Source organism: Stigmatopora argus, chromosome 10 (genome assembly GCF_051989625.1).
Source record: "Stigmatopora argus isolate UIUO_Sarg chromosome 10, RoL_Sarg_1.0, whole genome shotgun sequence".
In the NCBI taxonomy this organism is placed as follows: Eukaryota; Metazoa; Chordata; class Actinopteri; order Syngnathiformes; family Syngnathidae; genus Stigmatopora; species Stigmatopora argus.
The window spans coordinates 17,028,453-17,054,465 of record NC_135396.1 but is presented as its reverse complement, the minus strand read 5'-3'; the positions used below and the strand labels follow the sequence as shown (position 1 = coordinate 17,054,465).

General features: G+C 41.7%; 1 protein-coding gene across 4 annotated transcripts in view; it reads left to right on the top strand.

Annotated features, from left to right (window-relative positions):
- Positions 1-819: 819 nt before the first annotated feature.
- Positions 820-26,013, top strand: part of nlk2 (nemo-like kinase, type 2) — a 75,598-nt gene continuing 50,404 nt past the window's right edge. The window contains exons 1-8 of one of the 4 annotated variants that reach the window (XR_013303500.1): positions 820-2,513; positions 9,563-9,692; positions 12,615-12,670; positions 17,028-17,134; positions 17,277-17,362; positions 21,478-21,687; positions 21,909-22,010; positions 23,419-23,638. Coding sequence is in view for 3 of the 4 variants with exons in the window: in XM_077610847.1 (XP_077466973.1) it covers positions 2,056-2,513; positions 9,563-9,692; positions 12,615-12,670; positions 17,028-17,134; positions 17,277-17,362; positions 21,478-21,687; positions 21,909-22,010 (1,149 nt within the window). In the remaining variant the exon portion in view is untranslated. The remainder of the gene's footprint in view (positions 2,514-9,562; positions 9,693-12,614; positions 12,671-17,027; positions 17,135-17,276; positions 17,363-21,477; positions 21,688-21,908; positions 22,011-23,418; positions 23,639-26,013) is intronic. The other 3 variants (XM_077610849.1, XM_077610847.1, XM_077610846.1) reach the window with 3 other exon arrangements.

Sequence of the window (26,013 nt, the reverse complement as noted above, 5' to 3'; positions counted from 1 at the left end):
TGGAAGATGAATGAATGTATTTTTTGTATAGGCTGATTGCCAAATCAGTTCACATTAGGAAGAATTAGATGAAAGCAAAAGGGCTACATAAAAATGGACACTTTACTCTTAAGCCATAAACCAAAAGTACACCTAAGTGTAGTACAAAATGTATCAAAGGTGTTTTTCTGATCAAAACCTCAATATTATCATATGTCAATAGAGTATCAATCAGATTTCACTGACGTATAAAAAGCATAAGTCAAACGTAGTCAGTGACACGTATTTAACTTTCACTATGTCTAACATAAGGCGGCCTGGCGGCACGAGTGGTTAGCACGTTGGCCTCACAGCTCTGGGGTCCTTGGTTCAAATCCAGGTCGGTCCACCTGTGTGGAGTTTGCATGTTCTCCCCAGGCCTCCGTGCGTTTTCTCCAGGTACTCTGATTTCCTTCCATTTTCCAAAAACATGCATGGTAGGCTGATTGGACACTCTAAATTGCCCTAGGTATGAGTGCGTGCCTGAATGGTTGTCTGTCTCCTCATGCCCTGCGATTGGCTGCCCCCCGATTCAGGGTGTCCCCCTCCCCCTGGCCCGAAGTCAGATGGGATGGGCTCCAGCACCGCCAGCGACCCTAGTGAGGATAAAGCGGTTCAGAAAATGAATGAATGAATATGTCTAACATCATCGTAAAAGTGTATTTTGCTCCACTCTTTATTCTTCGAAGGAACATGAGTGCACAGTAACAGTAACAGCAACCATTGGCTGCCTCATTTGTCAATCAAATAGACTACAGTAATATGATGACGCATGCGTCGTTGATTGGTTGGTCGCCCACCATAATCTCAATGTCCAGTTCTTGAGGTTTAGTTCACCATGTTGGATCAAATCTTCGTCATGATGTCGCCGTGTCTATATAGTTGCCGAATACGTCGGCGACAAATAACCGTTGTGGACTAAGAGAGGAGGTCTGTCACGGTGCCTTCGACGACAACAGGACTCCGCGACGCTTTCTCGAGAGAGGAATTCATGTTTTGATTTGAAGGCAGTGAAGCCCGGTAGCTTGCGCCGACTGAGCAGTCAGGTTCACTCCCGCGGTCTTTTTCAGTAACAAGAGCCTCCATGCAAACGTTTTCAGTGATGGCACTTTTTCTTAACATCTTCCAGTAACTCTGGCTGAACTCTATCAAGCACAGGAGGACAATTTGTCTGTTCCAAAAGGCAAAAACTGTCAATGGGTTAAGTAATAAGTTGTCAGTAATAAGTTAGTCAGTACGACTGCGAAGATTTCCCCTCTTCCTATTTCGATGCATGCTCGATGCTTGTTCGTTGTTTCAGTTCAAATGAGGGGGATTTATGAGGCGTCCAAATCTGTGTATTCTGTGTAATATGTGAGTGGGGTGGGTCACCACGGACTGGGCCCACCCGCCTGCCTGCCTGCCTGCTGTTGTGGGCCCTGGGTGAGGGTATATAAGTCCTCTGTACTGGATCAACAGCGATAATTAAGTCTATGAGATTACCACTGTTTACTGTGTAGCTATTTGGCCAGCACACATTACCGAAGAGAGGGAGGCTTTCGTATAGAATAATTTATGCGATTTCCAAGCACTCTGGAGGCCAGATGTCAGGAACGGCAACGGCTGGCCCAGAGCGTCTGGCAAACTTCGATACTTGAAAAACATGACAGCTCGTTTTCCCATATGACGAGAGTCAGACCACTAGAAGGAAGCAGATTTAAATCAACAAAGAGGGTGCCAACACGAACATGAGGGACAATTAGGGTCTTCGTCTTTATTTATTGAGGGGTGGGTGTTTTCCCCCCCCATTTAGTTTCTTTTGTTTTTGTCATTGTTGCTTGTGGGTACTGGTGGTTTTAGGTGTAGAAGTTTCTCATGCACATGTTTCCTTGTCCTAAAGCCTATTGGCATATATGTAATTCATTGCCTTTGAGTCAGATCCGTTTTGTTCCAGAATGATTTCTGGTGAGTGATTTATATTTGCTATACATTTTATTAATTGTTCCATAGGCGCCTGGTAGTCACTCATCTCTGATTTAGCAGTATCTCTCTTAGTGAATGACTCTTTGCGGTACAACAGCTTCCAATGTTCCAAAAATGATGGCTGCATACAATGGTGGTTCTTCTGCCGTGGGTGCCCATCACCCTCATCACCACCATCAGCTGCAGCATCTCCCACCTTCACACATGCATCACCACCATCATCATGTGGGCCAGCATCACTTGCAGCACCCGGGCTCTGCTGCTGCCGTTCACACCATCCAGCAGCATACCTCCACTGCTGCTGCTGCTGCCGTGATGCTTAACCCCGGTCAGCAACAATCTTACTTCCCTTCTCCGGCCCCAGGACAGGCTCCCGGGCCGGCGGCAGCTGTGGCTCCTGCCCAAGTTCAAGCCGCTGCTGTTAAAGCTCACCATCATCACCACCATCACCAGCAGCATACACACAGCCTGCAGCAACAGCTTGATCTTGAGCCTGATCGGCCTATTGGCTATGGTGCATTTGGGGTTGTCTGGTAAGTACACGTTGTTGAATTTATTTCATTGACTGGCCAGTTTTAAGAATTTCATGGAGTACACCACAAACTATACAGTATGTAGTCTATTCAATTACAAATGTCATTTTCACTGAGTACAGTACTTCAAGCATTTAAATTTTTCTAAAATATATACAAAGTATTTAGATATTAATACATTAGTCTTTTCATCTGCTTGTAACTACTTTTTGATAAATATACCTCTTGATAATTGTACTTAGATTTTTGTATAGGCGTGAAAACATGTACAGTGGTACCTCCACATATGAGCACCCCGACATTTGAGCATTTTGAGATGCGAGTAAAATTTCGAGCAAATAATTATCTCTAGATACGAGAAAAATTTCGAGATACGAGAAGGCCAGGTGGCCAAGACATGAGAGGCTGTTTATGATTTTAGCGCACTGTATTTGTTGCTGCATCTCTTTCGTGTATAACAGATATCTACGAGCACTGGGCGGAGCGTTGCATTTTTTTCAGTGTTTTTTTTCCCGTCTCTGTGCAAATGGCGGAGCGATCACTACGAGTATATATTACTTCTCGTTGGCTGCTCATAAGAACATCAGGGGCACTGGCTCTCTCCCCGCAACTCCCTCGTGTAATGTCTCTGGTCGCAACTCCCTCTTTGTAATGTCTCTGCGAGCACTGGGTGGAGTGTTGCATTTTTTCAGTGTTTTTTTCCCCCTTAGCCTGTTAGCTCTCGTTGGCGGAGCGATCACTAATACAAGACTACTTCTCGTTGGCAAGTGGTTGTGCATTATCCTATTGTGAGGACATTTGTGTGCATCATTTTCGGAATATTTTGAAGGGAATACAAAAGCAAACAGCCCATCGATAGTGAAAGTGAGGGTGGAGGCGGGGCCAAACCGTCCGGAGAACAAAGGTATAAAAATGTAGAACAAAATTAGAATTAAGTTTAGTGTAAGGTTAGATTAAACCTATTTTTGAGTGTGTCTGCATCGTAATCCAAGTTCATTTAAATTTGTTTATGTTATACAGTGGTACCTCTACACACGAGCAGCTCGAGATAGGAGGAAGATTTCGAGATGCGAGAAAGCCAGGTGGCCAAGACATGAGAGGCTGTTTATCATTGTAGCGCACTGTCTTTTTTGCCGCATCTCTTTCGTGTATAACAATATTTAGTCATGGCTGGTTCGAAAAATTTAAAAAAAGATCTGGAATACACTTGGTAATTAGACACGGCAAAGCAGCAAGTTCCAATTCGAAAGCCGTGGTGGAATTTATCAAGACATTTGCCTCGATTATCACCCAGGAAAGTTACATCTCCCAACAAGTGTTCAACGGCGACGAAACTGGTCTTTTTTGGAAGAAGATGCCCAGGCGGACATTCATCATGGCAGAGGAGAAGGCACTACCGGGGCATAAACCTATGAAGGACCGCTTAACTCTAGCCTTTTGTGCCAATGCCAGCGGTGACTATAAAATTAACCCGCTGCTGGTGTACAATGCGGAGAACCCACGTGCTTTCAAGAGACAAAACATCTCGAAAGAAAACCTACAAGTGATGTGGCGTGCTAATTCTAAAGCTTGGATTACGCGTCATTTATTCACAGAATGGGTTAATCTGTGCTTTGGTCCGGCAGCCAAAACGTATTTGACAGAGAAAAGCCTGCCAATGAAATGTCTCCTGGTCCTCGACAATGCCCTGGTCACCCTCCTGCTCTCGAAGAGGAAATTGTGGATGAATATAAATTCATCAAGGTCCTCTATCTACCGCCCAACACCGCGCCACTCCCCCAGCCCATGGACCAACAAGTGATTTCAAATTTTAAGAAATTGTACACTAAGTATTTATTCAAGAAATGCTTCGATGTGACAGATGACACAAACCTAACCCTTAGTGAATTTTGGAAAGAGCACTTTAATATTGTCCATTGCTTGAAAATTATTAACGATGCATGGCAGGGTGTCACACAACAAACTCTTAATTCAGCATGGAAAAAATTGTGGCCAGCTTCCGCTGAGAGATACTTTGAAACAGCAGCCCCTGCTGTACACGATGAACTCGTTGTCGTGGATGATATCATGTCACTTGGAAATTCCTTGGGCCTGGAGGTTAACGAGGCCGATGTGAATGACCCAATCGCCGAGCACCACGAAGAACTCATGACACAGGATTTAATCGAGCTCCAGGAGAGTGAACATTTGTTGCCGGAACTCAGTAGCGAGGAGGAGGTGGAAGAGGGGGACCCCCTGGCTACAAAGGATATCAAATACATGCTAGCGAAGTGGCAAGAGTTTCGGATTTTGTAGAAAAGATGCACCCTGACAAGCTGGCAAGTGGTCGCGCGTTATCGTATTGTGAGGACATTTGTGCGCGTTATTTTCGAAATATTTTGAAGGGAAGGCAAAAACAAACAACCCTTGATGCGTTCCTTTTAAAAACTCCCGCTGAACGTCCGGGTGGAGTCAACCCGGAGAACAAAGGTAAAAAAAAATTAAAACAAAATTAGAATTCCGTTTTGTGTAAAGTTACATTAAACGGATGTTTGAGTGTGTCTGTATATATTAATCCAAGTTAATTTAAATTTGTTTGTTCTTTTACGAGTGCGTTGCCGTGGAAAGTCCCCCCCTCTCTCTGTCCCTCTCTCTACTCGCCGCAAAATCCGTCTAATTTTAGTTCTATTAAACACATTTTATTACTATTAAACCACTAGTTATGTGTTACTTTGTTAATAGATGGTGAATTAGAAGAAATAAAACATTTTTTCCAATCCAATATCCTGTTTTTGGTGTTTTTTCAGAGGGTTGGAACGAATTAATTTGTTTTTAGTTCATTTCAATGGGAAACGTTCGTTCGAGTTACGAGAATATCGACACACGAGCTCAGTCCCGGAACGAATTAAGCTCGTATGTAGAGGTACCACTGTATTATGATTCACCGGTGCAAAAAGTCTCCCCCGCTCAACCCCCCCCACCCCCCCCACCCCGCCCCCCTCTATGTCCCTCTCTCTCTCTCTACCCTCCGCAAAATCCATCTAATTTTAGTTCTATTAAAGACATTTTAGTAATCTAAACCACTAGTTATGTGTTACTTTGTTAATAGATGGCGAATTAGAAGAAATACAACATTTTTTTCCAATCCAATATCCTGTTTTTGGTGTTTTTTCAGAGGGTTGGAACGAATGAATTTGTTTTTAGTTCATTTCAATGGGCAACGTTCGTTCGAGTTACGAGAATATCGACATGCGAGCTCAGTCCCGGAACGAATTAAGCTCGTATCTCGAGGTACCACTGTAATATGGTATGTAGTAGAGGTAGGATCTTGAGCCCAAACCTGACCCAACCCGAAATTGGGGTCGGTTTGGGCCTAAAATGTCAATCATTACTTTGGATTTGGGTCAGGTCAGGCTTCTCTCTCCCTGAAAAAAAATCTATACTAAAACGATGTCTTTTTTTAAAATAAATAAATGTTTTAAAAAATGTATACTAATATAATGTGTGGGTACTAACCTAAGGAATACTTGTAAAAAATGTTATATATATATATATATATATATATATATATATATATATATAACAAATTATTTATTAAAAATACAAGCAGCAGCAATGCAGTTAATTCCCCAAAATATTGTCCACAAGTTCTCAATGGGTTTTAAGTGAGGACTTTGGCAAGGCCATTCGAAAACCTTAATTCTAGCCTCATTTAGCCATTTCATTACCATTGGTTGGGGTCATTGTCCTGTTGATACACCCAACTGCGCCCAAGACCCAATCTTCGGGCTGATGACTTTAGGTTATCTTGAAGAATTTGAAGGTAATCTTCCTTCTTCATTATCCCATTTACTCTCTGTAAAGCACCAGCAAAACAGCCCCACATCATAATACTACCACCACCGTGCTTGACGGTAGGCATGGTGTGCTTGGGGTTAAAGGTCTCACCTTTTCTCCTCCAAACATATTGCTGGGCATTGTGGCCAAACAGCTCGATTTTTGTTTCGTCTGACCACAGAACTTTCCTCCAGAAGTTCTTATCTTTGTCCATGTGATCAGCAGCAAACTTCAGTCGAGCCTTAAGCTGCCGCTTTTGGAGCAAGGGCTTCCTTCTTGCACGGCAGCCTCTCAGTCCATGGAGATGCAAAATGCGCTTGACTGTGGACACTGACAGCTGTGTTCCAGCAGCTTCTAATTCTTGGCAGATCTGCTTTTTGGTGATTCTCGGTTGAATCTTCACCCTCCTGACCAATTTTCTCCCAGCAGCAGGTGATAGCTTGCGTTTTCTTCATGATCGTGGCAGTGACAAAACAATGCCATGCACTTTATACTTACAAACAATTGTTTGCACTGTTGCTCTTGGGACCTGCAGCTGCTTTGAAATGGCTCCAAGTGAATATCTTGACTTGTTCAAGTCAAGGATTCACTTTTTCAGATCCATGCTGAGCTCCTTTGACTTTCCCATTGTTGCATTTGTGGGCGTTTGCATCCAATGAGCCCTATTTAAATGGCCTCAGAGGTCACCAGCTGTAGTCACTCATAATCACTCACAAGAAGTTAAGAGGCCATGCTATGAAGCTCATTTCACTGACACAACTTTCTAAGTCACCAAAATTGCTAATTCGTGTTGCTGTATGTATATTTTTGACCCAGCAGATTTGATCACTTTTTCTGTTAACCCTTAATGAAGTAATAAAAGAACCAAACTTCATGAATGTTTTTTGTGACAACTAAGTATCTGTTCCAATCACTGTCTGTGTGGGGGTGTGTCTGTGTGGGGGTGTGTGTGTGTGTGGGGGGGGGGTGTGGATGTATATATTTATATATTAGAGGATTTGCAGAAAGTGCAATAATTACTTAAACAAAAGTAAGCAGGTGCATACATTTGAGCATTCTTGTTGTTTTATTGCCTCTTCGCAATCATTATTGGAACGCAACATTTGTTCGGTTTGCTCATTGACCCTTGACCTACATACACAGGTGAAGCCAATTATGAGAAAGGGTATTTAATGTGGCGGGTTTCAAGTTGAATGGAATTGAATGCTTTTATTCTCATTATACAAGTATAATGACATTTAAAGCTTTCACCACGAAGTGCACAAATACTCCAACAAACAGACAAATAAATAATCGGTGAATAAGTAATAAATAATTAAGTAGTCAACATATTTAGTTTTTCTCCACACCTCTGAAGGGTGGGAACATGAGAGCCTCAAAACAACTGTCAAATGACCTGAAAACAAATTTTTCAGCATCATGGTTAAGGGCAGGGGTGCCCAAACTTTTTTGCTGAAAGATGTACCGTATTTACTCGCATATAAACCGCCCGCGCGTATAAGATGCACCCTTAAAATTGCCTTAAAATTTTAGAATTTTACAATTTCTCGTGTATAAGCTGCCCCCCTGATTCCCAATTTTCACCTCCATATTCATGGTTTTAATGGGGAGTACTAATGTGTTACTTTGAAGGGAAAATCTTAAGAAAAATTAAAACAAGTGGTATTTCTGAGATACTGTATGAATCAAAAGCATATTATTAGGGTCTATATCATAAATTCATATACTTGTCTTTGTAAATGCAAAATATCAAATTCAATTTGAAAAAAGAAATAAGCCTATCTTGATGAGAACCTGATGCTTTCTAATTACAGATATTACGATGTTCTTACCAGAAGTTTAAGATGTTGTGGCAGCCATATTGATTCTAATGTCAAAATATTTCAATTCTTTCGATGGTTCATATTACTCCAATAGTTGTCACTTTCGAACAAAAAAATAAAGCGGAAAAAAAAAATCAAAGTGGAATTTAGTTTTATTTCAAAATCAAGGCTACTTGCGTCTGGCCAGTCAGAGCACGTTTAACTAGGTTTAGATGGCAGCGCCCTAGGTAAGAGGACCTAGGTAAAATGACTGCCCCGAGCGAGCAGTGATGGGAACGGGAGTTTTTTCACGTTTTATGTAAGATGCTTACGTTTTTTCTTCTTCCTGAATTTCATTCACAGACGTCCCAAATTTTTTTGTTTGGTTTTCCTTTCTCTATTTTGAAATAACTGACCATGTCGCCTGCATTCGCTTGCGCCATGACTTCACGACGCTATTGCCTCATGACGTCACGGTGCAATTTTGTCGTGACGTCATCGTGCCATGGCGGTGTCAACTTGCAGTTTCGTGCATGTCGTGTTTTTATGCGCATATAGGCCATACCCGCGTTTGAGTCATCATTTTTTTGTCCGACAAAAGCGGTTTATTTGCGAGGTAAATATGGTACTTTTCAAGGAGCCAACGTTGCGCGATCTACTTTTTTTTCCCCGAGCACCTGACAAAGCTCAGCAGTTATGTATGCTGATGACATACTTCATGCAGCAGGACCCAAAATAGTGTAGGCAGGTAGTAATCATGCTTGAACATTTCCCAGCTCAGGTCCAATATAATTTTTTTTTCTGTATCAAATCTTACTGTCATACGATCTACCAATAGTATCTTAGCAATCGACTGGTAGCTCGTGATCGACGTATTGAGCACCCCTGGTTTAGGGTTAGGATACAAAAAGCTAGCTCAGAATTCAGCTGTCATTTTGAATGCGACTTTTTGCTTCTTATCATATCATATCTTATTTTTATTCTCTTAAACACACTCAAATACATCAGAGCCCATTTAAAATGCTCATTCATTCATTTTCTAAACCGCTTTATCCTCACAAGTGTTGTGCGGGGTGCTGGAGCCTATCCCAGTTGACTTTCGGACACAAGGCTGGGTACACCCTGAACCAGTGGCCAGCTGATCGCAGCGCACAAGGAGACAGACAACCATTCACGCTCACACTCATATTTAGGGGCAATTGAGTGTCCAACCAGCCTACCTTGCATGTGTTTGGAATGGCATAGAAAAGTACCCAGAAAAAACCCATGCAAGCCTAGGGACAACGATACTACTTTCTAGATATAAATGGAATATGATATAATCAGGATTTACCGCTGTAGTTCTTAAATAGAGAAAATTATATGAATTGGAGATGCTGGCTGTTGAAGAGTCTTTGAATCAATCAATCAAACTCTGCGCTCTTTTCCCAGGTCAGTCACAGATCCCAGAGATGGAAAACGAGTTGCCCTCAAAAAGATGCCCAATGTCTTCCAAAATCTTGTTTCGTGCAAGAGGGTTTTTCGAGAACTGAAGATGCTCTGTTTCTTCAAACATGAAAATGTAAGGTTTATATTTGTATTTAATTTTAAAATAATCATTAAACTTACGCATCAATTAAAACTACCATATTTACTCGCATATAAATCGCCCGCGCGTATAAGACGCACCCTTAAAATGGTTGAATTTGACAATTCCTCGCGTATAAGCTGCCCCCCTGAATAGACCTTCCCGGGGAGGCTGAGGAGTGCAATTCCCCGGTAATTGGAACACACCCTCCGGTCCCCCTTTTTAAAAAGGGTAACCACCACCCCGACTGACAATCCAGAGGCACTGTCCCCAATATCCACGCGATGTTGCAGAGGCGTGTCAACCAAGACAGCCCCACAACATCCAGAGCTTTAGAGACTTTAGAAACTCCGGGCAGATCTCATCCACCCCCGGGGCTTTGCCACCGAGGAGCTTTTTAGCCACCTTGGTGAATTCAACCTTTGAGATAAGAGATTCCGCCCCAGAGTCCCCTGGCTCTGCTTCCTCATGGGAAGGTGTGTCGGTGCAATTGAGGAGGTCTTCAAAGTATTCGGCCCACCGATTCACAATATCCCAAGTCGAGGTCAGCAGGGCCCCGTCCCCACTATACACTGTGTTGATGGTGCACTGCTTCCCCCTTCTGAGACGTCAGATGGTGGACCAAAATTTCCTTGAAGCCACCCGGACGGAAGTCGTTCTCCATGGCCTCACCAAACTCCTCCCATGTTTTTGCCTCGGAGACGACCAGAGCCGCGTGCCGCTTGGCCACCCGCTTGGTACCTGTCAGCTGCCTCCGGAGTCCCCAAGGCCAAAACGGCCAAGTAGGACTCCTTTTTTAGCCTGACGGCATCCCTTACCGTCGTAGTCCACCAGCGGGTTCTGGGGTTGCCGCCACGACAGGGACCGACCACCCTCCGGTCTGCTGCCTCAGCAATAGAAGCGCGGAACATCGTCCACTCGGACACAATGTCCCCCGCCTCGTCCCGGACATGAGAGATTCTCTGTTGGAGGTGGGAATTGAAACTCCGTCTGACAGGGGACTCCGCCAGGCGTTCCCAGCAGACTCTCATGAAACGTTTGTGTCTCCCGGGCCTTACTGGCATCTGCCCCGACCATCAGAGCCAACTCACCACCAGGTGGTGATCAGTTGACAGCTCCGCCCCTCTCTTCACCCGAGTGTCCAAGACATGCGGCCGCATGTCCGATGACATGACCACGAAGTCGATCATCGAACTACGGCCTAGGGTGTCCTGGTGCCATGTGCACACATGGACACCCTTATGCTTGAACATGGTGTTCATTATTGTCAATCCACGACGAGCGCAGAAATCCAACAAACCAATCACTCCCCTCCAGGTCTCACTATCATTCCCCACGTGAGAATTGAAGTCCCCCAGTAGAACAAGGGAGTCCCCCGAAGGGGCACTCACCAGCACTCCCTCCAAGGCCTCCAAAAAGGGTGCATACGCACAAACAACAGTCAGGTCCCGTCCCCCCACCCGAAGACGGAGGCATGCTACCCTCTCGTCCACCGGGGTAAAACCCAACATACCGGCACCGAGCTGGGGGGCAACAAGTATGCCCACACCCGCTCGGCGCCTCTCACCGCGGGCAACTCCAGAGTGGAATAGTGTCCAACCCCCCTCGAGAGGAGTGGTACCGGAACCCAAGCTGTGCGTAGAGGTGAGTTCGACTGTGTCGAGCCGGAATTTCTCAAGCTCACGCACTAGCTCAGGCTCTTTCCCAACCAGATACGTGATATTCCACATCCCAAGAGCTAGTTTCTGCAGCCGTGGATCGGACCGCCAAGGATCCCTCCTTTGGCTGCCGCCCAACTGTCGGCACAGCCAACCTCTTTGGCCCCTCTCACAGGTGGTGAGCCCATGCAAACTATCCATGTTAAAACGCAGGTTAACAAGAGGAAGCTAACGGTAGGCAACTGAGACAGAGGACACAAACACATGAACACACTTAATAAACAGAAAATTAAGGTTTCAAACATAAACAACATTAATCAACAACAAACAAAGTTTTGTTTTTTTTGGGAAAAAAAAAATTCTCGCAATTGGTTCTTACCTGTTTGGACTTAAGTTGGGCTTCTGCACTGCAGGTTGACGGACATTTTGAAAAAAAACTATCCCAAGATGATTGCCTTTGACCACTTTTAATAATAGTTATATAATGCAACAGGCAAATGTCGTCAAAGTGGTTGATCACGCGACTCGTGAACACTTTCTGGATTTTTTCTGCGAAGACAGAAAATTTGTGAAATTTCTCCCAAAAATTCTTTGATTTTTGCTGTTGGAATGCTCAGTGTTTCCTCCTCATCCGCCTTCTCGTTATATCCCTCCTGTATTGCCGAGTGTTGCATTAACTTCTGTTTCTTCAGCTTCTCCGTTGAGAGTTCGTTTTTGTGCCCCTTGACCAACTCGTCAATGTCCTCTTTCCTCCCTGACCACTTCTTTTCATTCGCACTGGTAATTTTCTTGGGAGTAATGATGATAAAAACAGAAGAAGTTGCTTTATCCACACTCAACAAAAAAACTCATCAATGATAAAAACAGAAGAAGTTGCCTCTGTGACAACGAATGGCGGTCATAAGTACACGAGAGAATCTTGAAACATGGATTGCAGTTGTTGCGGGACAGACAATGAGAGCCCATCAGAGTGTTGCAACATTGTGAAGTAAGAATCAATGCATCCGCGACAATTTCTAAATAAATGAACGGATATGGGACATGTATTAACGTTTGGGGGGGGATTTTGTAATTTGGATATTTTTTTGTATCTTGAGGCACTCATTTCCATATAAAAAGATTATGTAACCTGAAAATTTCGTACTTGGAGGCATTCGTAAGTAGATGTATGACTGTATAGTTAAAAAAACTGAAAAAAATGCTACATTGAGACTGTTATGCAATTGTTGTCTTAATCATATTTTACATCACTACTCAGGTGCTGTCTGCTCTTGACATCCTCCAACCTCCACACATTGACTACTTTGAAGAAATGTATCCTTCACATTTACAACTGCTCGGTTTTTAAACGATACTTAGAGGGGCATTGCTAACCAACAATGGGTTGAAAGCTGCTATGAAATACCTGCAACATTCATTTTCTGAACCGTTTTATCCCCACAAGGGTTGCGGGGGGTGCTGGAGCCTATCCCAGCTTACTCTGGTGGTTAGCCAATCGCAAGGGCACGGGGAGACAGACGACCATTCACACTTACACTCATACCTAGGGGCAATTTGGAGTCTCTAACCAGCCTATCATGCATATCTTTGGAACGTGGGAAGAAACCTGAGTCCCATGAGAAAATCCATGCAGAACATGCAAACTCCACACAGGTGGAAGGACCTGGATTCGAACCCAAGACCCCATAACTGTGAGGCTGACGCGCTAACCACTCACCCGCCGGCCGCCCATGCTCCACCACGTGACTTTAAAATGATAGCGGAGCATATTTTCGACACAAATCCATCCAAAAAAGACAAGGAAAAGTCTTAATAATGAAATGTGGTCCTAATTAGTCTTCTTTCCACAACTGCCTTGTCCCTATCCACAAAAAAAATAAAAAAATCCAAACAGGAGAGGATGTCTCACACAGTATGTTATGCAGATTTTTGCATTTTGCTAACATGGTATCCATTAGCTTTCTATTCTCTTGTTGCGCTGTGACCTTTCTGTCATTCATTCAACTGTTACTAAGTAGCACAGAACAGGTTGTAATGTCACAACCAGACTTGTAGAAGAAAGTGAGCATTCCCTATGCATTGCTTTTCTTGCCAATTTTTGAAAGGCAGATGGTTTTATCCAAGGCTTACAGACAGCAGTTTACTCTAATGTCCTTTCTTGTAGTCGGGCGAAGTCTTGTCTTGAGCAGATTTGATGTGTGGACATTGCTTTAATTGGGCTGTCCGGTCATTTTGATGATTTGCTTGTAACACATGAAATATGTTTTAAGATTAGTGCAGAAAACATGGGAACAAGCTTAGAACATCTGAGTGCTCAATCTTTTGTGTTATTGACAAAATGTATTTTTCCCCTCTATTTTGCTAAGATCTTTTTTTGCCTGGGCTAAAAATTTTATCTGGGGATGTCACAGATTATTTTTTCTGCTACTGGCCTACCACTCCTACTACATAAGGCTAAGAACGCTGTCAGTGGCTCTTCCAAGATAGTCAGTGTTCCATGTTGTTAAGGACGAAAATGCTTTTATTATGCTCATTCCCCGGATTCCATAATGCACGAATCAACAGGGTCACAGTATTTAACCAACCGAAAAATTTGGTGGAAACGGTGGGTTGACTTCATTTATAGGCACACACATTGAGCTCTATGTTAGAGAAATCCTCCTTCAGTTAATGGAACCGTTGCTGTGCCAATGCATAAGGAATGCTCACTTCTTTCAGCAATTCTGGTTGTGACATTACAACTAGACTTAATTTACATGGGGACGACATTGACAGCATGACCCACTGCATCACATATTATATCTACTTCGGTGTTGATAACACCGTACCCTACCAGAAGGTTTTCTCCAATAACAAGCCCTGGGTCCTGATCTAAATGAAGGGGGCTTTTAAATCTGGGGACAAAGAGAGGCTGAAAATGGTCCAGAAGGAATTGAGGAGAGATAATGAGAGGGAAGGGCAGCTACAAGAGGAAGCTGGAAGACCAACTCCAGAGGAGCAACAGCAGGGAGGTATGGAGAGGCTTGAGGATGATCTCCGGCCATGAAAGCAACAGCGAGGGACCCGGAGTCCGGAGACGGGGAGTGGCAAATGAACTGAATCAGTTCTTCAACAACGACGGCAACAGGCTCATAACAAATGTAAACATAAATTTAACTTAAATGAAGGGTTCTTTCTAGTGGTGTTGGAGACTCCTCTTTTTCAGATGCATGCTTTGCTTTCAAATTCATGTAAAATCCGCTAACTTTTTCGCATATTATTGACTCGGTCACGCTATCGCCCACCACCTGGTTGTCTCGTAAAAAAAAAAAATATATATATATATATTTTTTTTTCACACACTTGCTGGTATTTTGGCCCATTCCTCCATTTTTTCCCAAGATGGCGCCGTTAGGCGGCAGCCGGTGGCAAGAGCTCTGTCCACTCTTATTTGTTTTTTGTGTTTTACAGCTTTTGTATCTTTTTTAAAATTACATTGTAATATTGCTTAATACAATCCTCTTTACTTTACTTTGCACATTATACTCTTTACTTTAATGTTTCTACAACTTTCTTTGTTCTCTTAGCCTGGCTTCTTTCTGCTACTTCTTTTTTGGAACCATTCAGCCATGCCTACATTGTCATACACATGGGATTAGCTGTGAACAATACGCAGCAGAAGGAGCAACACCTCAATGCCGCTGGAAATCCGAAGCTGGACAAAAGTGCCGGGAGAAGAAGCGACGCTTCAGACCAACCATTCCATCTATTATTATGGGCAAAGTGAGATCCCTTCCCGATAAGATGGAAGAGCTGTCGGCGCTTACCAGGTCGAAAACGAGGGGTTATACTCTGCTACTGTTGATTCTTCAGCTCCAGACTACTGAGGGACTGTGTGGATGAGCTTGGAAGAGTGACTGCATATTTTCAACCTCGGTCACAGTCTGCAGTAGTTCCCCATTGTGTGGAAGACTTCCTGTGTGTGGTTCCAGTTTTATCCAACTCTTCAACGTCTTTTTCTTGTGTCTGTATCCGTTTTTGCTACTGCAACCAAGATGGCGCCGCTCAAGTCGCAGCCGGTAGCTCCGTCCGCTCTTGCTCGTTTTGTGTTTTTGCTGCTTTTCTATCTTTTTTAATTGCATTTTAATATTTCTTAATGCTTTCCCTTATACTTTGCTTTGTACTCTGTGCTTTTTGCTTTGTTGTTCTGGGGCCTTTGCGACTCGGCCCCACCCGTCGAGTGGCTTGGTTTCTTTGTGCTAGTCCTAGACGTCTCTGGAGCCCTTCAGCCGTGCCTCCGCTGTCATGCACGCAGGATCAGCTCTAAGCAGTGGATGATAGTGCTGGGAGAAGAGGCAACGCTCCAGACTGAGCATTCCATCATTGTTATGGGAGCGTGAGATCTCTCCCCGGTCAGATGGAGGAGCTGCCGGTGCTTGCTTGTGTGCTTTGAAGCCCCCTAGCTCTCCGCTGCTGCTGATTACATGATAGGACAGCTTAGGAGGATCTAGGCAAGGAAGATGATCTTTAAAACCTCCAGACTACTGAGGGACTGTGTTAACCTCAGTCTCAGTCTGCAGAAGGTCCCCACCTTGTCGACTTCCTGTGTGTGGCTCCAGTTTCTTACCTAGGCCTACAATGTCTTGTGTGTCTTGTCTGTCTTGCTATTGCAACCAAGAACTTTCCCGAATACGGGATGAAATAAAGTTCTAACCTAAGCTAGAGCAGTGATGATTTGGGGCTGTCGTTGGGCAACACAGACTTTCAACTCCCTCCACAGATTTTCTATCTTTTCTCTATTTTGAAATAAATGACCGTATCGGCCGCATTGTTTTGCATTATGGCGTTTCGTCTTTGTCACCTTGCAGTTTCGTGCAAGTCAAGTCTAATTTGTGCGCATATAAGCCGTACCCTTGATTCAGTCATCATTTTTCTCTACGCTCAACTGAAATGGTGGTGCCGCATGTTTGAGCAAAACAAGATTTCTCAGAAGTCCAATTTACTTAAAATGTTAAGTTGAAACTACTTAATTATCTCGTTTTATGTTTTTCTGCAAAAATAACCCACTTTTTTAAAAACAGTCTATCTTACTGTGATTCAGGAGTTAAAGTTCAGGGCGATTTTCTTATTATGTACACTTTGCTACCATTATTTTTCTTTGAAAATCTGTGATGTTTTTTTGCTGTGAGCACCAAATCACCCAGTGAGTGACAAAGCAGTCCTCTAACCAGCCTTCATATTTGATAGTGTTTTTGAAGGTAGAGAACGCCATAGATAGCATGGTATTCAAATGAACTAACTATTATGTACTCAGCAGCAAGCTTGCTTGGTACAAAACTTATTCGAGAGATGCGAAGTTTCGACTCGATGCTCGCAATGGTTTTTAAGAAAGATGTACAAATTATTGTACTTTGGGCGACATTGGACACTTTACTCGCAGTGTGACTGCTTATTCTCATTAGTATTGTGGGTGAGCTCTATCCAAGATAAGCAGGAATCAATTCTGGGCTGGGTCCATCAATATCATTTGCATGATTTAACAATATTAATTGAGTCTTGTTGAATTAAATTAAACATGATTTTGTTTGCCTTTGAGTTTAACTGATACATGTATATCTTGTTGAACAATTGTCTTCCTGCTTTTATATGCACTTGTGTTTTGCCTTTTTTGCCTTAACCTCTCATTGGCCAGATATGTAGTGACTGAACTGATGCAAAGTGACCTCCACAAAATCATCGTGTCACCACAACCTCTGAGCTCAGACCACGCCAAAGTCTTTCTCTATCAGATTCTACGAGGTAGGATTTTTCTCATCGTTTTTATTGATGTTGTCACTGCTCAACATTCAGGATTATGTCTTCTTGACAGCATATCTGCTGGGCGAAAATATGAAACTGACAATTTGTTTAACATGCCATTCTTGTCGTACACTATCATCAGGACTTAAGTACCTTCATTCTGCTGGCATTCTTCATCGTGACATTAAACCTGGCAACCTCTTGGTGAACAGCAACTGTGTGCTCAAGGTGTGTGAATCTACACGATTTGGGCACATAATTTTGTGCCAAACACATTTTCACTTGGATTTTTATGTTCTTGTGCCTATAATTCATATATGTAGAAACTTTTCAGCGAATATAATGTGATAGTTAGCAGTCTGAAATGTGACAAATAGATCTCCCAAAAGTAAATGCATTTCCTTATCCGTTAGTTTATTTTGAAAACATTGTCGTGGATGCATTGATTCTCACTTCAGAACATCGCTACCCTCTACTGAGCTCTCATTTATCCCTCTCATTCTATCTCATATAATGACAATAAAAGCAAAGCATTCAATTCAATTCAATTGGCTGTCTCACAACAACCACTATCTATCTATGTTTCAAGATTCTTTCTCACATACCTGTCCACCTCACCAAAATGCTCCCCTTCTTAATGATTGCAATTCCCTTATTAATGATTGCAATTCCCTTTATAATGATTGCAATTCCCATTATTAACTGATAAAAAATCGTATAAATGCAACCCGGCACATATTTTCACACACACAGGGCGCACGTAAAAGTCTAAAATGTATGTAGTACTACTAAGTGGACGGCTTTCGGCCATGATAGAATGGTCTCTTGCCACCATCTGGCGGACTAATGCGGGAATAACATCTCCCATTATAACGGCCACGGGGGGAACTATTTCAGCGGTGCAGGGCAGTCTCATATGCTTTATTTATTTTAATACATTAATAAATCATTTCCTTATAATTTTCTCTCATTTTGTGTTTCCTCACATCTTTCATACAAAATTAGGACACTGAGCATTTTTATAAACGGTTTAGTTGGTAGTTGTGTGAGGACCGTGGAATGAATTACAGAATTTGCATAGAAAGTACACCTACCTACAAAATTTTCAAGTTACAAAAAATGTCTGGAACCAATTAATTTTGTAAGTAGAGGTACGACTGTACATAATGTGTGAATACTTTAAGTACAGTACTCACCTCTGACAATAGCTCTTCTCTGCTTCAACTTAATCCAAAAAAATGTCAATGAAAGACCTGTACAGTACGATTTAGGTGAAGTGAGATGGAGTAAGATGATCATTAAGTGCACAGGTTATTAAGAGCTTTATTCCAAGTTAGGTAATGCCTCGTAGTCAGATTCGAGAGGCTTTGTAGGGGCAGCAGGAAGATCTTTTGCGAGAGGTTTTCAGCGCACAAGGAACATGGGCATGGGGAGTTGTGACTGCTGTTCCTTTTTTGTCCATATATCATTTTGTACAAGGACATGACACCGTCAAGACGATTTTTAAATTTGATGGCTCTGACCATGTTGTCATCAATTTTTGGGACCCTTTGTTGCAAACTGCGTGCCATATTGAAGATTTCTTGCCGATTTCTCAAAGAAAGCCCACGTTCTTGAGCCTCATTTTCTAAATCGTTGTCTGCCTCCTCTGCCTCTTCTTCCTTACTCCCCGATTTTTGACAAGATTCTTATCGGTTTGGTGGCTCAGTGGCTTTTGAGCACAATTCCATCATCATATCGGAGAAGCCTTCAGTGGCTACCAACCGAGCCAGCATTGTGGCCTTATCTATGGCTGAGTGATGAACCTCCTCTGGCGTAAATCCTCTTTATCATCGACAATTTAGTTTCAGCAACTAATTTTTCCATCATGAAAATATGGTCTTTTCCTTCATATCATTAATGGCATTCTTCTAATTCAACCAGCCATTTTTCTTTGGGCCTTCTTCGAGGAGGCTACGGCGCTTATATGGACATTCTTTGGTTTTGAATATTCATGGAAAATTCCGAGATGCAGTGAAGCCCCAAAATTTGGGCCGCGAAAAGGGGATGGATGACTGTACCATGAGTTATTGTGTTTTATTGCTTGTAATTAGAGCAGGGCGATATGACAAAAAAATTGTAATCACAGTAAAAAAATGATCAGTCTATCGATAATGATCACAATAACTATTTCAAATTTGAAACTTCAAACCTCCGTGAATAAGTAAAGAAATGATTTTACTCCTTATTCAAATACGAAAGGAAGTATGTTACCTTACTTTATAAGAAAAGAGAAACTGAAACATGATTTTAAAAAGTATTTTTGTTGCTCTGTTGTGCAATAAAGATAACTCCCTCCTTACACTATGAAAAGTAAAGAATAAAATCTGCAGAAATTTTGACAGGCGTCTTTCTTTTTATAAATTTGCCTTCAAACCAAAAGTTGCTGTGCAATATGAAATACCATATTTTCACACCTATAAAACGCTCCGCCCTAAAAGGTGCAGTCTCATTTGCGAGTGTATTTTCTGTTTTTTGTCAATACATAGGGTGCTTCGTATTAAAGGAAGTGCTGCTATGGTTGTGCTAGCATGACACACAGCATAGCACATAACATGCATGCTAGCGAATGTTTTAAAAAGGGCAACAGGAGAAAAACTGTGTTTGATTATTTTTCATTGACGCAATGTATATTCGCAAAAATATAAGTCTTGTTTTGAATTCATAATTTTTTAATGAATTGATTTTTTAAATAACATTTTTAAATTATTTTTTTAATACATTTTTTAGATGTCTGTTTATGTGTAGGTGTTTGTGTGCTAACATTAGCTTCCTCCTTATTGTACTGTACTACTGCACAAATAGAACATACATTAATTAAAAAAAATCATATCATTTTTCTGTTTCTCGCATCTTTCATACAAAAGTGGGGCACTTTGATAATTTTTAAAGGGTTTAGTTGGTAGTTTTTTGTGAGCACTGTAAATCAAACTACAGAGTTTACATATAAAGTACTGCTCTACTTAGAAAATATTCAAGTTACAAAAAAAGTTCTGGAACAAATACATTTCGTAATTAGAGGTACGGCTATATAATCTATATATAATGAATGTGTACATACTTTAAGTACTGTACTCACAATGACAATAGCTGTTATCCGCTTGACTTCAATAAAAAAAAGATGAGAAATCTGTGCAGTACGATGAAGGTGAAGTGAAAATAATGAAAATAAAGATTTATTGCACACATTCTGACCCTTACATCCTTACGAGGATGTGTGGATAAATTAATGACTGCATAGGTTAGTTTTATTCCAAGTCAGGTATTGCTTCTTCGTGAGATTCTAGAGGTGTCCAAGGTGAAGCTGGAGCCTTTATCGGAGCTTTTCGGCCCACAAGGAAGAATTGGTGATGGGAGTTCTGAATGCTGTTTTTTTTGTACAAATGTTTTTTTGCGATGACATGACACCATCAAGACGATTGCCAAATTCAATGGCTTTGACCATGTTGTCATCAATCTCCAGGACTCTTTGTTGCAAACTACGTGCCATCTTGAAGATCTCTTGCCATTTTCTCAAAGTAAGACCTTGCTCTTCATCCTCATTGCTATCATTGTTTTCCTCTTCCTCACTGCCAATTTCATCATTTCAAAGATATTCTCATCAGTTTGGGGAGTTGAGTGGCTTGCGAGTCCATCATCATGTCTGAGAAGCCTAGCTAGCCTAGCCAGCTTCATGGCGTTATCTACAGCTGAGCGATGAACCTCCTCAGGCGTAAATCCCACAAACACACAACATTTTTTTTTCTTCATATCATTAATGGCATTCTTCTAATTCTGTCTTCTTCGGTGACCGTAAGGCGGCCTTCCTTGTTCGGGCGCTTACGATTTTCAGCACAAATCTTAAATTTTTTATAATTTTTATTTTTATTTTGGATACTTATGAAAAATACAGTGATAGACTGAAGCTGCGAAGTTGCGAGGGATGACAGTATTTCTGCCTTAATACTTTTTCCTACCCATTAAAACGGGTGGGCAGTTAATTCTACAAAGGGCCGCAGTGGGTGCAGGGTTTTGTTCCAACCTGCAAGAGGAAACCTTTCCACCAATCTGGTATGTTAGATATACAATCAGTGGATTGCAGTCAGGTGCTTCTTGTTTCAGCAGAAATCTAATTGGTTAAACTGTCTGTGTTGGATCGGTTGGAACAAAAACCTGCACGCACAGCGATTCTCGAGGACCGGATTGCCCACCTCTGCATTAAAATGACCCATACGTACACTCAAAATTCAGTTATTTTTATATAAAGTTGAATTCAGTTAACATGTCTAATTAAAAGTAGTACAATTTAAATGATTCTATTACAGATTTGTGATTTTGGACTGGCTCGAGTGGAGGAGACCAATGAATCCCGGCACATGACCCAGGAAGTGGTGACACAATACTACCGAGCGCCTGAGATCCTGATGGGGAGCCGACACTACTCCAACTCAATTGATATCTGGTCTGTCGGCTGCATTTTTGCGGAGCTGCTAGGGCGAAGAATTCTTTTCCAAGCCCAAAGTCCCATTCAGCAGGTTAATAATACCCCACAATATAGACACTGGTCATGCATCTCATAGTTGTTAACATTTAAAAGAAGCTTCACAGGAGAGACGCTTTCTGTGAAACAAACGAGATGAACCAATTGATTACAAAACAAGTCATTGAAAGTTGGAACTTTTCTAAAGCTTAAGGTACAGTTATCGTCTAATTATATTAATTATATTTGGGCTTTTTTTGTTTTATCTGACATTAGCTGGATTTGATCACGGACTTGTTGGGGACTCCTTCTATGGACGCAATGAGGACAGCATGTGAAGGAGCTCGTACACACATTCTCAGAGGACCTAACAAACAAGTAGGTACTTAGACTGTTCTTGTAAGGAATTTGGTGAGTTGTCACAATGGCTTTAGTTCACGATTGAAAAAGCCTATCGCGATATGCAATAAATCCATATAATGCTCGATAAATAAAAATGAGGGCCCGAATTTGATCGGATGTGATTTATCGCCGCGTGCACTTACTCTCGACACACATGCATGTTTAAACTTGGCCCATTAATTGTATATAAGACTAATGATCCGTTCACAGATGTTTATTGGTGTTCAGAACACCGCAGAAGTAAAATTTAGAGATACAAAAAAATAACACAACTACATTACACTGTATGTTGCAATATTGGGGCTAACCGTGAAAGACAATGTACTGTCATCCTTCCACTTCGCGGCTTCAACATTCGCAGCTTCAGTACATCACAGTTTTTATATTAGATTAAACTTTATTCATCCCGTACTCAGGAAATGTAAATAAAAACGTCAAAATTCACGCTTAAACTGTTGGAATAATGATTCAAACCTTTTAAATCATTATTAGTAATATTTAATTAAAAAAGGAAAAACATCTTTCAACAAACTCTGCTTACAACTTGCAAGGAGATGCAATGTGGCGTCGTCTTAGCCCCCAGTGCATTCTGAATTGCAGTAACTGAATCATTGTATTTAATCGCGACACTCGAAAAACATGGTTATGTAATCAGTACAATAACACCCTCGCTGGTTAGAAAAACAACAGTGTGAGGAATGCTTTCAAGGTAAACAAAGCAAAGCCGTATTTTCAAACAATAATGCGATTATCGCCATCTTCTGCTGGAGTCCCGTCAAAACAGTCCCGTTGTGTTCTGCCGAAAAGCGTGTGTGAAAACAATGTGTCCTCGAGCTGTGGGGCCTTGAGGAGACGATGTGGAGGAAAAGTGTCCCTGGTTCGTGAATTGGTTTATAGCCTTATTACTTATTGAAAAATGCTTACAACACATATAGAATATTCCATAATAATTCTAACATTCCCTCCTTTTACTATATGTTTGTTATTCATTTTATGACAAATTCAAAATGAGAGGGATATCACCGTTGGCTGTTTTAATTTTACCCGCTTAGGCTCTACTCGTTCGGCAGGTCTGAAAATCAGAAAATAAGATCATTTTCGTCCAATCCATCCCCGTAATTACCATGCTCCTGGAATTCACTGTTAGTGTCAGCACTTCAGTAGGAGATATAATTCATGCAATTTGGAATTTGTAGGGGCAATCGCAGTGGTTATAAGTCGGCTCATCAAAGATCTTAAGCAGGGAATAATACAACACCCACATAATGTCAAAATCGTAGCAAAAAGGGCTACCACAAATTAGGCCAAATCATTATTAGTGAGGCCACAAATCTGTCAGCGGACATTATTCTACTCCAGGATGCTTTTTCATCTTGCGGTTTAGGGTCTGCAGGCCATCGTTGGCCCTGGTGTGGGACCCAGTGGGGGGCGTGTTGTTGAGTGCAACATTTTCAAACGTTGCATACGCCCCCTGCTCCTTCAAGAAGCATTTCAACCGCTGCACGATCCTGGAACGCCGTCAGACTAGTGGCTGCCAGTTGTTCCTTTATCGCCACAAATCCCTGTTCAGTATAATTTCCAAGTTTTTGGACATTGTGATGCAGGTAATTTATCCAATCAACATTTTTGTTTGGAGTAATTAAAAGAAAAATATACTCCCAACCTGCTGCGATCTGATTAGCCAACTTATACTCATCCTCGTGGATGCCAATCGCATCAATGTATGTCGGATCACCCTCTCGACGCCGTCGCGAGGGGCCCGCCATCATACCTGATTTCTGTGCGGCCAATTGTATCTCCTCTACTGTAGATGGAAAAACAGACACTGGTAATAGCAGTGAGACCAAGGCCCAAAGTCCTGCTGTCATTTTGGCAGGAGTCGTATAATTTGTTTTGACCCCACCACCACCATAGGTCAGAACGTGGAATCAGGGGTGTAGTCTGTTTTAGGACGTGGGCACACCACGTCACATTTATCGCTCCCAGTGCCGGTCCGTGCCCTGTGAGGACTAAGCAGGTAAAATGATTAAACGCGACATGTGTTGAAAAGTTAGGCTTGTCCTTTGCTGCCGTTGTAACTGGGTAGACATTATTCCATTTCATACATTTTGGGCTTACATCTTTTGTCAATATCAATTCTTTGAAAAACGATACAGTATGTACAGATATTACAGTCTGGCAAAATTCGATTCAATCCAAGATCAATATATGAGTACAGTTCAATGAGCCTTTATGCCACAATAATTGGTATAAATTATTGTAATAAATATTGGTATAATTCTAATTATAAATTATTTCCTCTTTTGTGTAACACTTCTAAACAGAACTTGTAGTATGAGACCTTTATATAACACTAAAAATTTTGCATTATCTCCTTTACACAATCAGGGGTAATTTGCGCGGGTACTACTCTTAAGAGAGGTCGGCCCCCCATACATGTTATACAGGTTTGATACAGGTTTGATTTATAATAGCTGCATTTTCCATCAACAATAACCAATTATTTCTTACCGCCTCCCGTTTGGGAACTCCCCGTTGCAGAAATGAATTCTCTGGTCATCTCAGATTTTAATTTTACTATGGCGGATCCGGGTGTTTCCATCTCCGACGACCTTCTTACCCATGGACTTAGGAAAAACGTCAGACAAAGATTCACAAGTTAATTTGTCAGTCTGAATTATGATTTGTAATGCCCCACCGTATGGGTTAATTTTATCGAAGGCCTGATGGTTTTTTGCACACGTGTGTCATCCAAGCTTGCCAATCTAGACCAGTTTCTGCAACAAGGTTTCCCCAATCTGTTTTAGGATTATGTACCACACATATTCCATGTGTATCCCTTGAAATGGATACGTAGCTTTTGTAGCTTGACATAAGGGGGAATCGCCCGTGTTTTTGCCATATATCTGCATATAGATTGAATATATAACCTCCCCCTTTTTTGAGGCATGAAATTTACCATGACTCAAAATGGCAGCCCTCCCAGATAAGTCTTTTGTTTTTGTTTAGTCCCCCAGGTTCCCAAAATTTCCCATTGCAGAAATCAAAAAATTTCATTTGGCGAAATTCTTTTCTTTTTGTTTCTGTCCTACTCTGCCACCGCCGTCCTTGAAAGGCTTATCAGCGATTTCAGAAATATTCCACCTTGATATTAGAATATTGATATATCTTGGTGGCTAGCCAATTGAAACACAAAAGACAGACACTCATCCACGCTGGCACTCATAATCAAGAAATTTAGAGTGCTCCCCCAATCATCAAGATTGATGCCTGAAGAAACTAGATAATTAATGTATTAGATTCACATGCCACATATCTAAAAATAGAAATTTGTTCAATTGCCACCGCCCCTTACCCCATTCAGTCAGCATGTAGATTGCCATGCGAGTGGCTGTGATTAACTATCTATTCGCCAATAAGGCAATAACGGAAAAGTTGTGACACATTGAAACACACACACACCCCCTTTTTGTATTTTAACCGTTTGTAAAAACTTTATCTCACCCCCTTTCAATGTTATCGAATTTTGCCCATTCTAATCAACCCATCTACTTAAAGCATTTCCCCAAGGTTGATATTTTATAATTTGGAGATGTTATTTTTAAAACATAGACATTATTTCATCACTTGTTTCACACCATGGAAGGCCCTACCTGAATTTAGATTTTTTTGTTTGTTTGTAGATATTCCCCTTTATCTAAGCTTGTTATTGCCCATCGTTATCACCGTAACATTCAGTTGTATTAACCCCATAATTGCAATGCAGTAAGTTTTGGCTAAATTCTTAATTTGTATGCCCCTAAAGCAATAGACAGTAATAACGTCCCAATAGTCATCAATATGACCTACCAAAGCATACGCCCCCTTCAGGTCAAACAAGGAAAGTCTTTTGTGCACCTAAAGACGCTCCATGTTTCTTCTAGGGAAACTATGCCTATCCTTAACCAATTATCTTATCTACCCCAGCCAGGTTCAATTT